The 13,876-nt window shown below is 35.2% G+C and overlaps 1 protein-coding gene across 2 annotated transcripts; it reads right to left on the reverse strand.

Moving 5' to 3' along the window:
• On the reverse strand, nt 178-13,630 carry LOC109947600 (tetratricopeptide repeat protein 27 homolog). Of its 2 annotated transcripts, XR_002270376.1 has the most exons (21): nt 13,060-13,496; nt 12,823-12,952; nt 12,110-12,441; nt 10,719-10,800; nt 10,303-10,615; nt 10,057-10,115; nt 8,286-8,375; nt 7,572-7,663; nt 7,362-7,460; nt 7,175-7,252; nt 6,336-6,420; nt 6,191-6,249; nt 5,993-6,062; nt 5,749-5,840; nt 4,708-4,770; nt 4,494-4,560; nt 3,768-3,974; nt 2,232-2,348; nt 1,457-1,609; nt 1,134-1,281; nt 178-635 (listed from the first exon to the last, which is right to left on the reverse strand). XR_002270376.1 is itself a non-coding variant. In XM_020558131.1 (20 exons), the coding sequence occupies exons 1-20, from the start codon at nt 13,494-13,496 to the stop codon at nt 1,186-1,188; spliced, it is 2,721 nt and encodes a 906-aa protein (XP_020413720.1). In that variant the 5' UTR covers nt 13,497-13,630; the 3' UTR covers nt 178-1,185. The 2 variants fall into 2 exon arrangements, 1 of the variants encoding a protein (XP_020413720.1); XM_020558131.1 differs by having other exon boundaries at nt 178-1,281; nt 13,060-13,630.

The following is a 13,876-nucleotide window of genomic DNA, read 5'->3' on the forward strand; positions in this document are numbered from 1 at the left end:
ATTTGGTGCCCATTTGACATTGCTTATTTGAGTTGATAAGTAATTTTTAAAAAATTTTGGGAAACCCATCCTGTTTGGTAACCTATGAAAAAATCACTTATTATTAAAAATTACTATGAGAGAACAATATAAAAGAAAGCACTAATGAGACGCTTTCATTTTCTGATTATGCAGAAATCAATTTCAAAGAGACATTGAATTTAATGATTATACGAGAATCATTTTCTGATTATGCAGGAATCAATACCAACAACACTTTTAACAAAAAGTTTACCAAACGTCAAACTACTTTCTCTCACAGCTGATTTATCTCACAACAAATCTGACAACGATTATTTTCACATCACAACAATGCCAGACTGACCCTTAGACTTTTATAAAATAAGGTGAATTTAGACTTAAAAAATTACAAGCAAATTCAACTAGCTGCTAGTTTCAATCTCTTTTTACTTCTTCGCTGTAATGAGTGAACTGGTTCTTTACATTTGGCTAATCAAACATATATGTTGACTAATTCTACGCAGAATAGGAAAAAGATTATCTCTTCATGAACTCTGTATTGGATGTGAACTTACGGTCATCCAGCAAAAAGCCACCACATTCCGATTGCATACGTTATTGTTGGCTTCGTGCTCCTGAAAGTTAAAAGGCAAAGCCTCATATGTTTGCCTATGCACCGAGTGTGTAACTTCACACTTTGTTCAAAGACTCATTAGGCAATAACAATACGAGAAGCAATAGATATCTTCTAGCCAAGAGTTTAATACGTCAAAAAAGTCATCATTAGGTACCCAAAACATCAACCAAAACAGCTATACTACACAGTTTTAAGTAGGTTTTAGAAAAGGCTTAATTGTAGCAATGGTCCCTCAACTATACTCGAAGTTACATTTTGGTTACTCAACTCCAAAAATAGTTACAGAGGTCGCCCAATTTGGTGGCGTGTTACATCATTGGTCCTTCTGTCAAACTCTGTTAAATTTTCTGTCAAAAGTGAGGGTAAATTCGGAAATTCATCCACAACCCTCCCCTTCCTTCATTGCCGCAACCTACACCTTCCTCCTTTAATTCCTCCCAACCCCAATCCCTCTCTCTGAATTATATGAACCAAGATATGTAAGAGCAGGACTAACCTTGTATGAAACTGTACTGAAAATTCTAATTAGGCAAACACCAAATGAAGTTCTAAACACATAGGGAATCGGATTCGAGTTTTGACTTCACTTGATGAAGGCAAGCTTTAAGATCCTGAAGTTCTTCCATGTCTGAGAAACTCACAGCCTGAGATTACCCAAATGTGTATATTTAGTCAGAACATGTATAGCATAAAAATCAGAATAAATGAAATTACTAGTGATAGAAAATATTTGTATTATACAGCTAAGTAAATAAATGAAAATAGGAACGGAAATTACAATACTCAAAGTTAACTTTTCTGAAATACCAAGTATCTTGCCTGTTTAATTGTGTTCTTTAGGTGCATCTCTGCTGTAAGCAGTTCACGACGGCTACCAGTAGATGCAGAAATTTCCATATACACCTTACAGAGTTCCAAGGATGATTGAGCAAACTTCTTAAACCGATCTCTATCTTTCCACAAATCAGATCCCTGACAATATATCCTTGTGATTATATAAGCATTATAAAGGGACTATAACTGGTTTTAGATTGGCATTTAATGACAAATAGTAACTATAAATGAAATGGAAAAAGGAAGTATCTAAAGCAAAATAATAAATAGAAAACTCATCATGTTATATTCATTACAGTTTGCAATGAGCCCCTGAACCAATGAGTGATGAATTTATCACATCTTTTTATGCTTCATTTTTCTACAAATATTTGTTACTTATGTTCAAAACCCACATGCTACTCAAACTGTTGACTTCTATGATGTTCAAAATGGTGAGATCTAATAAAGGATGATGCCAATGCACATTCCTCACTCATGACACGGATGGTACAATGGGACAGTTTTAATAGTTGGTTTATATTCAACATTAGTAGATTTAAAATTAATCAGTAAAGGGAGAATGAGATAACCACTACTTGCAAAGATACTGCAAGTCCCTAACAACTGCCCCGCACATGTGTAGAAATACTCTCAGTATTACTAGCACATCTATAAACCAATTTTCAAAAGATTAAGAAAACAAAAATTATAAAGCACTAAAAAAGTAATCATAATGGTAAATAAAAACTTAAAACTAGGAAGTCACTGCTAGAGATACCTGGTATGATCTAACTTGCTTTAATAAAGCTTCAGAGCACATTGTAAGGTCTCCTTTCATTTTGTGCCACCTTGCATACAAACCCCAAATATCTGCTCCATTTCCACTTCGAACTATCTACAAAAAGTAAAAAGGAAAATATTGCATGCAACTTATTACTTTACCCCCAACCAAAAAAGACATTACTTTTTAGGTAAATATACTGAAAAGACACCAAGAGGCTTCACCATTTGATTGGCACATTCCATCCAACATATAAATATTAGAACAATGCCCAGAAATTTCTTATTAGTAAAGTTACACATATCGAGAGAGAGTATGGAGTGATCTGACATTTTTGGTAACAATTAAGATCCTCATGATGAACTGTCCATTTAGTTGATACATATGGATGACTAAACGATCTCCACTTTGATTGATTTTTTGCAGAGATGATCTTTAAATGGTAATTTAGAAAATGAATGATTCCAATTATGACATGTGTACGGTGAGGATTTGTTAATCACAACAGGAGGGGGATGGGGTGGACAAGGAGGTACACACCCTTGGGTGCCCCTAAGTATTGTCCACCCTCTGTAGCAGGCTAACCTAACCATACTCATAATTGCAAATAATAAATAGATAAACATTTTAAACCCTAAATGATAAGCCATAACTAAGTTAACCTATGTTAAAATATAAATAAATAAAAATTTGTTGGCCCACATCCTTCCTTAAGCTTCTGAGAATAATAGAAAACTAACAAAGTCAGAGTAGACCTTTCAGTTCAAATCTCTGTAAATCAACCACCCAATAGTTGGTCAACATTTTTTTTTTTATACCAAGAAATCCGCCAAGCAGCTTTGCGGACAAAGCTTTGAAACAGGGGTACCCCACCGAACCATACAATCTTTGGGAGGCAGGAAACACTAACAAATAGCAAGATAGGTACCTTTGGGATTTTCGAACCTCAGACCACATGGAATCAAAACATGGGCCTGACCATTAGTTGGTCTACATCATAAAATAGGGCCTGTTTGATAATCATCTCAATTTTAGTTTTTAATTTTCATTTTTTGTGCTAGAGTATAGAGGAAAATGAGAGTGCGGATGAGATTGAGAGAGAGGATGAGAGGGGAGGATGAAAACAAAAACTTGAATGTGAAAACAATTTGAAATAGATTTCAGTTTTTAGTCTTTGTTTTCACTTTTGTTACTCCTCCCTTCCATCATATCCTCTCATCTTCCCTCTCAATCCCATCTCCACTCTCATTCTCACTTCCATTCTCCCTCTTTTTCCTCTATACTATAGCACAAAAAATGAAAACTAAAAACTAAAATTGAAATGGTTATCAAATGGGCCCTAAGCTTTTGAAAATAGAGCTAAACCAAAACAATAATCAATAAACACATGCAGCAGTCTAATAATAAGCATGGGAAATGATCAATCAGTACTGGGCAACTGGTTACTGTTCATTTTAGTAGAAAATCTACTGTAAAAATATAGGTCAGGGAAGCATAAGCAAACAAAAGGAAATGATAATAACGAAATCATACCTGCTGTAGAACTTTTCCAAGGAACTCTACTAAGTGCTCAGTTTCCCGAGATTTTCCCACCTCAGTGGAACAGTTATCTTCATCCGTCATATCTGGAGTCGTATGTGAAGCCCTTATTTCGACTTCAGCCACAATTCTTTCCAATAATTCAGCATCAATTCTTTTATTATTAGTAATATCCAACACCATCCTTGCAGCTTCTAGACCCTATAAGAAAAAATAAATAGAGTAAGAACAGCTGAAAATTAATACTTAATGATGGGCACAATCAGTCCACGTGAAGAAAATTGAAAGTGATAAAGGATATAACAATGGAATGCCCTAAGGTAGGTGATCTCAAGCAACGAATGTGTAGACATGTGGACCTAATCAATGAAGATATGCCAAATGACCAAGTGTTTCAAATTTACTAGGCTTTTTTCTGTTAATTTTCTTTTCCAGTTCATGAATGTTGATCTGAAGCAGTGAACAACGTGTAGACATTCGGACCTTATAAATGAAGATCTGCAATATAACCCTAGAAAAGACCAAGGGTTTCAAATTTACTAGTTTTTTTGTTTTCAATTAATTTTTCTTTCCAGTTCATCAATGTCCTTTGCCATGCTCCAAATCAAAGGCAAGGTTTCCATATCACTTTACAAACCAAATCTAAGCCTACCAAGACAAGTTTACATTGTGAGCTGTCACATGTGAAAATAAATATGCTACTGAGACGAAGGCACTTACCTGACCAACATTGCCAACATCTACGGCAACATGGCTGTAGTTCTCCCACAGTTGCCAGCTGTTTCGTCTGTAATCAGTCATGTTCAGTCATTACATAATCCAAACTGTCGACAACAAATATAAAGTTCTGAAAAGAGGGGTGGGGGGGGCATGCGAGACAGAAACACAGAGAGAGAGAGAGAGAGAGAGTTTAGTCAATGGAGGAAGACAGAACTTGAATTTCAGAGCTTCTCTAAATGCAATGAAGGATTCTTTACTCTTCTTTTTTATCATATGCCTGCATAATTGGAAAGGCAAGAAACAAAAATTAGTTGAATTGATTTTCCAAAATAATAATGAATAACTAAGACATCATGACCACTCTATTATTTGCATTCGAAAATTGTATATTCATACAACAAGAAGAAAAAAAAAATTCAAACTGACTAATAATATGACTCCACATATATTCATCATAAATTATTCATTCAAACTGTTTAGTAGTTACTGAAATATGACTAAATGTGAAACAAATTTTCACTTGTAATAATTTAATGAGGACTCTATTCGTTGAACTGAAGAACATGTATTTACTTTCTAATATAAACCAAAAACGAAAATAACAACCTAAGTTTAGAATATGATTTGGTTACTGTTCGTTTGTTTATTTCACATCAAAAAAATAGTATATTACTGTGTGAACTACACTGAATAACATCACATCATAGTCTTGCAAGTGTGCTGTTAATTTTATCTAACAAGTATAAGACATGGTTATTATAAGAAAAGATGTTTGTACTGTGGTGGTTAGGTCCCTCACCAAAGAGGAAGGCGTTTGTCAGTTTGAATCCCTAAACCTTAAAATCTAACTATTGGACACTATTGCAAGGAAAAAGTAAGGCTAGCGGAAACTATTGGACACATTGGTAATCCAACTAATGCAAAATATTGTGGAACAACAGAATTTTGACAGAAATAGCTAAAATTCTACAAGATAATGGCAATACTTTACCAATATTTTCTAGTTTTTAGACTTTTTTCATAGACATAGCTGAAACCCCCATTAAAATCAAGAAGTCTAATTCCAAGATAAGAATGTACGTAAAATATGACTCAAAAGCTCAAATGGGTTTCGGCACCCAGTGCAACCAGAAGCAAAAAAAAAAAAAAACACTCAAAATATTATCACAATATTGAGAGATGAAGAAACAAACAAAAGAAAAGAGGAATATTCAAGAGAGGACATGCAAGACAAAGTAAGGGGAAGAAAGCATACAAACAAGCAATATTATTCCATGCCTCCCCATTTTCAGGATCAAGTTGAACAGCCCGAGTAAAAGCATCCAATGCCTTTTCAGTATCCCTAGCCTGTATATCATCTCAGCATAAGCTTAACACTTGTTAGAAGGAATAAAGATAAAAAGGCAGTATACAGCACGACTCTACTCATTTCCATACATCATGCAACCTATAAAATGAATAATAATGCAACATATCATGGATCACACAACACAAGTTACCTTCAACGCAGCAGCCCCAAGTGCAAACCAGCCATCGGGATACAAAGAATTCAAGGCCATTGCAGACTCCCTGGAATATGGAATGCAGAATGTGATTGTGCATCTAAATCAATTATGAAATACAAAGATTATCAAATAAACAAATGATATATTTGAGATGAGTGAGACGAGGAGGAAGGCTTTACACGAAAAAAGTACCATAGGGTTTTTGATTTTTCATAGTCCCCTCTATTGTATGCACTGCGAGCAAGAGACCGCTATCAAGTAGAAAAAAATAACATTAAAAATCTGTGAAAGATGACTGAGAATGTCTTTTCATAAGGAATGAGTTTCAGGACATAACCTTGGCTCGAGCTGATCTATCATTTGAAACTTCCAGGGCTTTTTCAAAGCAGGCATCATCATTAGTAACATCACCCAATGAGCACCTAGAAATTATTTTAGGAGTTCACTCTTAAAATTATTATGTCATGTATTATAGGTTTAAAAATGCAGTAGGGCATGCATGGAGACAGCAATAGTGGGGATAAATAAAAATAAGCTTCAGAGCCATCATATTGAAATAGAGATTCAAGACAAACAAATATGAACACAATAATTGTGTCCTAAATTAGTACTAAATTAAAAATAATAAAGAAATAAATAAACTATAGTCGTGCTACTCTTGGTTATATTTTTAATCTGAAACTGGGCATGTTCCATTGGTTTCAAGTTCTGTAAGACTATAAATGGCTGGATGCATCTCAATATGCTGGCCAAAAAAAAAATTTGAGACATGGAAATTGAGTCCAGAAAATATATGACGTTGAAGGCCTTGTCAATTTTCATAATCAGATAACAGGGTGTTAGCAAACAAGGCACAAAGATTAAGAGGGCAAACATAAAATATCTCATATTTTGTACATGGATTGATAAATAGGTTTCAGACTTGAACGGAAGACCTCTCTCTCATATTCAAACACACCGACTAATAAGGAAAATACTCATAGATAAATTTACTAGTAGTTCACTTTGAATAAGGGTAATATCAAAACCTGCATTTATTTTGAGGATATCAGCACTCAGTATAACTTTTACAAGTTGAATGGATTAGAAGAGACCGCATGATAAATTTAACTAACGTGTGAAAATAAGGTTTCTTGGTAAGTTAAAACAATTAACAAAAGAAAACCTAATACATACCATAACCTGGGGTCATTGGGTGTTTCAGAAAGTCGTGTCTTGATCAGTTCAACAGCTGCTGCTTTCTTCTGCAATAGGCTGTTTTCATATAGTACCTCACATGAGACTCCTTTTGGCAACAAATGGTGAGAAATAAAAATGAAATCAGAGGATTCAATTTTTCCATAACCATTATGTGTCATCATACCGGTAGCAGAATATAAGATTATCCCATAACTCTAAATCCTCAAAAGTTTTAACCGCCTCTCCTATAAGACCACAGCCAACTAAAAGTTCACCATATTCCCTAAAATGAATCCGAAATAGACAAGAACAAGAAATGTCAATAAGAAACAACAGATAGAAGAACATAGAAAACCACAATAAAATTCCTCATCAATGTAAGATGAAGATATACTTCCGCAGGGCAGGAATGGTAGGAATTTGAACGCCATAGCAGAAAAGAATCCTTTCCGCCACTCCTGGAGAAGGGTCATAGATACCCTGAACCTGAAATATATAAAAAAACATTGCTGCTGTAAAACAAACTCTCAATAAGTAAATGGGTTAACTGAAATACAAGAGCTCAAAAATAAAATGACCACGAGAAGCAGATATCAAAACAGTGCTCATTTCTAAATAATATAAAATAAACAAAGCTATTATACATCTAACAATGGTATTAAATCTACATCTGGCATCAGAGAAATTAAGTAACCACTTCAGACGATGAGACCAAGTTCATAATCTTTTTTAGCATCAGTAAATAGTAAAATTGCATGCCAAAGCCAGCTTCTGCCTCTACATAATAGTGTGTTCATGTGGTTATACCATATGTGTATGAAGTGCATATATATTTATAATTGGATCAATTTTGCTTGAGATTTACCTAACTTGTCCTTAGAAAGAGTGTTTTAACTAATGTAAAACTTGATTCACCGCCATGTCTAGTTGTGTTTTAACATTTTTCAGCTACCAATTTACATGGAAATATGAGACTTAAAAAGGAAAGGCATGGATCCTGTGAGCTGGATCCATTTAGAAAACTCGAGGAAAAAGATTCTGATCAAGAAGAACAGAAATTATGCCAAAGAAAAAGTTCAAAATCTTAAGAAAAGATGCTATGTAATACCAATTTTTCCATCATCATCAGTGCACGTTCCTTTGTGTGACTACGCGTTGACTCCCACCGAATCCGCAGGATGTCACAGAAATATCGTATCTGATACAAAAAAGAAATTTATCACATTAAATAATTTCAAAATTAAGGAAATCTAGGTCAACAATATATCAATCTCACTGAAGAGTCCACAGTACCAAAATCTCTCCTCTCCTCCCTCCCTCCCTCCCTCCCTCCCTCATCTCTCATCTCTCATGTCAGTGTGTGCAATAACCTAATTAGAGAGAAGCAGAGTGCTTTGGGAGGTTCAGCCCTATCCTATTAGATACAAAAAATGTGTCGTTGATCATAAAAGTAGCTTATGGACACTCTCAAGGGGCAATAATTAAGATATGATCCATTCCATGGGCTGAAATACATAGTTTTGGGATACTGAAATTGTTTGTTTGATGGAGTGACCTTAGTAAGTTCAAAAGGAGTAGGTTCCCAGCCAGAACACAGAATTACTAGTAAGAAAAATATTTGGCCCCTTGGTAACTTATGCCAGATACATGAAGACTTGAAAGTACAAAAGAAAAAATATAAATTAAGGTCATGTGGTATGGACTCTGGACCTGATGCAGACAAATGGCGTTAGAGAAGCCTTATCTCAGTGCGAGTTGAGTCATGAAAGACATTCACAGGGTACAGTATAGCCATTACTTGTTGAGTATAGGAGCCTACAAAGGACAATGCAAAATCTGATGAAATTATTAGAGCTTGTGGAAAGTGGGGATCTATAATTTATCAGAGATTGTCAAAAGTTTTCAAACAATATTTTCGTGAAATACAATCCTTGTATGAAACTTTTATGAAGTACAAGGAAGAAACAGGATTTGAAGGTTTCACCAATTATTATGGGAAAACATGATAATGGATATAGAAAGTGGCAAGTCAAATTATAAAACTTCTCTCAGCTCTTTTTGCATAGTTGAAAGAGGTATAAAAGATTGAAATGCAAATGCAAGGTTCAAGAATTAACATAATGATAAACAAGAAATCAAGGAGAAGTTCTAGGCATACAGTGGACTCCATTGCAGTTCACTTATTGGAGTTTTATGAAGAAATGTTTCAGCAGGAGTCATCAGAAATGTATATCTAAAAGAGGGTTTATGACCTTTTAAGATTGTCGTAGTTCAAGGCCTTGTACTTGTATATCTACATGGTCTAGAAAGCTACTATAGTGCTTATATATGGCAAAGGACTCTGACAGGAAAGTATGTCACTTTGTCAGGAACTCTCCCTTTGAAAACCCACCACAAAATGTAGGAACACCGATGAGGGAAGCTTAAATTATATGTTTTTTTACTCTCCCCCCATATGTTCATATTTTACTCTATATTATATGTTTTTTTTAATAAAAAAAGTCACTTTGTATGGCAGAATGGCTTCCTTTCTTTAAAAAAAAAATAAAAAAATCCTTTCATACTCGATAGTCGAAGTCTTAACATGAATGGTGTCTTTGACACTATTATTTGTTTGCTGTTGTTAACAGTTAACAGAGATTTATCTGTTAGTGCAGCATGTTTAAGCTGGTTCAGTTGGCGCTCGGAAAACTTCCAAAAGACTATTGGCTTACCAACCAGAATAGTTTCATTTCTAACAATATAAGAGATAAGTCATCGAACTTTTACGATATGTTGAACACTGAAATTCTTAAACTGTTATCAGAAAGAATGATTCAATAAAAATGGAAAATATAATGAAATTCAAAAACCATACAATGTTGTGATTTTATACTTACAATAAAGTATGACGACTGCTGAGAATTAATTGCCTCTATGTAAGGAGCCATTTCCCATCCTGAAACAGAGATTGGGTTGCTGAGACATCAAAGACTATAGACTCAACCATATGTAGCAAGAAAGTTATTGTGCTCCAATAATAAAATTGAAGAAAAAATAGTAGACATTAAGTTCTGTTAATGCCCTGCTTGAATATTGTGAATATGGGTAACATTACTAAATATGTATAGATCAAGAAAACTTACTTTGCATTTCATCATGTCGTGTACCCTTCTCAATTAGAAGGCATTTAGCCAGGATCACTGCCTGATGGACTGCACTCAAAGGAACAGCAGCAGTACCACCGCGAATGCCTTCTGAAAGAATTCCAGAATTGCTATCATTCCCTAACAATTTTGGGGTCATTAATATGTCAGAGGCCTCATAGGTTTCAGATGGATGCAGATTGCCAATGCTAGAATTGTTTGTCTGGGAGCCAGGGCTTTCTGCGAAGCAGCTACCACTACTGTTCGAAGAAGTTGGGTTTGCTAAAAGTACCATTTGTGCCTTTGGTTCTACCTTTAGGAAAAAAAATGATATGTAAAGCTAAGAAGTAGTTTTGATATTTAAAGAACAGAAATAATAAAATTCTTTTTACATGCATTCAAGTTTCAACATTTACCTGATGTACAGTACGGAATCCAAGAACACCTGTAACAGAAAGCTGAAGACCAGCTGCTGCTTCAGCTGATTCAAAATGTAGCCTGATACCATAAAGGAGCCTCAGCAAATAAAATGAAATAACGGGAGTAAAAGAAAAACCTAATCAGCATCCAAATAAAGACTCCAATTATGGAATACTTATAAAAAAAAACCAATAAACAATGGAATTAAAACCAAAAAAAAACAAAAAAAGCAAGTGAAAACGTTCAGCCAAGCGCGTGTGCACACACACACCATTTATGTTCAAAAAACATGGAGACACAAAACAACTTTATGGTGCCAAAAAAAAATCTCCGAATGTTGAATTTGTTTGATAATAATACTGGAATTAAAACTATCCTTAACAACCTTTAGTTTTCACCAACCTCTCTCCATACCACCAAAAAAAAAAAGGAACTGCATAAACTTTAAACTTATATATGTTAGGTTTTACATAAACTATTGTTTCATTATTTCATGAAACGAGGATCATAGCTATTATAATCACTGCATCACTGTAAAGACCAGCAACTTTGGACATCAACTGAGAATCAGTTTTTGAACTCTAGAGAGCTTTCTACGGGAAAAAGGCAAAAATATTGAGGTATTGCAGCATGCAGGCAAACTTTTGGGTGGCTTGGTTAGAAAGGAAAGGAAGAATGTTTGAAGGAAAATTGAGGGAGGAGCAGAATCCTGCACTTTCAGGCTTCTCTCTTGAATTTTATGTGCATCATGTTGTTGTGTAATTGTGTGTGATTAGAAGGTTAGAATTGCTCTTTTGCTTTGTTGGTGGACTACACGTCCACTGTTCAACAATAATGGTTATTTCACTAACTTTATTCTTTTGAAGCCTTTGTATAAAATTAAATTAAATAAAGAAAGAAAAAAGAGTTCTCTGACCAATGCAGATAAGAGTGCAATCTCCTTGATTATTTATTCAAAGTACTAAATTTAACCATATGTATATACATCAGAGCAGGAAACAAATTTAGATCAAAGTAAACCAATGAAACATAGCATGACAGGAAGATGAAAACTTCTACTAATTAGTGACCTTCCATGGAAGTGAAATATTGAAAATTTCACTTGCTTATTTTAGCAAACCAAAAAAAAAAAGCTCAAGTGCTTGTAGTCCAGTGGAGGAATTAAAAAGAAACATCAGTTAAACTTTATTTGGAAACAAGTTAGGCCTTTCACAGCATACATTATATATAATGACATAATAATATGATCATTAATAAGATGGTTTCTTTATAGGAGATTATTATTCACTAATAAGATGGTTTTTTTAAAATGCCATTTCTAATAAGATGTTTAGTAGGAGCATACTAACCAAAATGCCAAAAAAAAAATATATCCTTGACAACTCACCTGCATGAATCAACTCTTGCATAGGTGTATTCCATTATTCCAGCTTCCAGATAAATCATTGAGACAAGTGACGAACCCTCACCATTACGTAAATTGTTACCCCAATAAGTTGTTACTTTCTCCAAAGTGCCAAAATGATTCAAAGTTTCACTCGTAAAGACTTGCAAAAGATTGAACAGAGAAGAAGACCGGTCATCAAGAACTCTTTGATGGAGAAGGGTGATCCTAATGAGCCACCATGAAATGCTCCTAATTCCATACGTACAAGGCACACTTCTGTCAAATAACAAATCTTTCATCTTCATGGCCAGCATCTTCGCATAAACTATATACTACAAAACAACACCAATTCACATATCAAAGTGTGATTTTGTAAAACAACTAAAAATAACAATCTTTCTGAAATTCTTGTCAGTAAGAATCTAAGACTAACAATACCAAAGCAATAAAATTTAATTTCAGATGAGATACGAAACACATACACACACATGTACAGCCAGAATTTGAACATATAGTTACTTATAATTATAAGTTAGGAAAGACGCAACTAAACCAAGCTCATAATTTGCGTGAACTTTCAAAGAAGTCATCGCACACAGAAAATAGGCAAAATTGATACAGAAATGAAAAATTCTGGGCCTATATTAAGAAAACAGTCCAAGCATAAATTTATTGGCAAAATGTAACAATCCCAAAAATAGAAATGGCAGTACCTGAATATTGGATAACTTTCCAAGCAAGTCAGACCCAGCAGCCATAAGCTGATTACGCGCCCAATTCTCCCACTCATCACATTGAGGCACTTCCAGTGGCAGAGGACACTTTGGCAACCCCTCCAACGGTCTAAATTTCCAAATTCCCAAAATTTAAAATTAACCCCCAAAAAAAACAATTCAATTAAAAAAAATTTATTTAACTCAAGTTTTTTTCTTTTTAGCTTTTGAACTTACCCAGTCAAGTTACATTGAGCAAAACCGAACAAGGCAGCCACGGCAATGCACAGAACCACGATGACTCTGTAGGCCTTGTCCTTGCCACTATCATTCTCTTCTTCTTCGCATTCCTTGGATATAAACGACTCAACTCGGTCCAGCAACTCGGAGTACACTCTGTCAGCGCACTCCGCCGAGTCTCCGAACGAGTCAGACTCGGCGAGTTTGAAAACGACGCGCTTTACGTCGGGGGAGGTGAGGGCTTGGAGGTAGTGGCCCGACTCGATGGAAGTTAAGAGGTCGTTGATTAGAGGGTGGAGGTGGTGGGTGGGGTGGGCATGATCGGACGGTTGGGGATGAGGTGAGGGATCGGACGCCGGGGACTGGAGGGTGCAGCGGAGGAGACGCAGCTCGTACCCGCGGAGGATTGGGAGTTCCGGTGACGTTTCGGACATTTTGTGAACTAGTTAGTGACGGAGTGCGAATGTAGGGTTTAAGTGAGGTAGAAGGGATTTTGGGTTTTAGAGTGTAGTTATGATTGCATGGGGTAGGGTGCATCATAAGAAGCAATGGATGATAAATTTCTGACGTAAGTGATGTTAGAGCACTTCTACCCCAAAAGGCAAGAACAAGGGGAAGGTGAAGGCAAGGTAATGTTTGTCGCTATTTATGTAAATAGTGGCAGTCTTCGTCTTTTTTGTTTCCACCCCAAACGGCAACGGCAAGGGCTTCACTTTAATTTATTTTTTATTTTTTATATTTAAACTATTAATTTTGATAAGATTTTCGATTGTCACGTGTCACTATTTATTATAAAATTCTCATCTCAAATTTC

The sequence above is a fragment of the Prunus persica genome, chromosome G2 (assembly GCF_000346465.2).
Source record: "Prunus persica cultivar Lovell chromosome G2, Prunus_persica_NCBIv2, whole genome shotgun sequence".
NCBI lineage: Eukaryota > Viridiplantae > Streptophyta > Magnoliopsida > Rosales > Rosaceae > Prunus > Prunus persica.

Excerpts from the sequence above, each read along its gene's own strand:
- LOC109947600 (XM_020558131.1), bottom strand. The coding sequence starts at position 13,496 with ATGTCCGAAACGTCACCGGAACTCCCAATCCTCCGCGGGTACGAGCTG. Across the intron at positions 7,461-7,571 it reads ACCATTCCTGCCCTGCGGAA|GGAATATGGTGAACTTTTAG; the intron begins GTATATCTTCAT and ends GATTCATTTTAG. Across the intron at positions 1,282-1,456 it reads TAAAGAACACAATTAAACAG|GCTGTGAGTTTCTCAGACAT; the intron begins GCAAGATACTTG and ends GGGTAATCTCAG.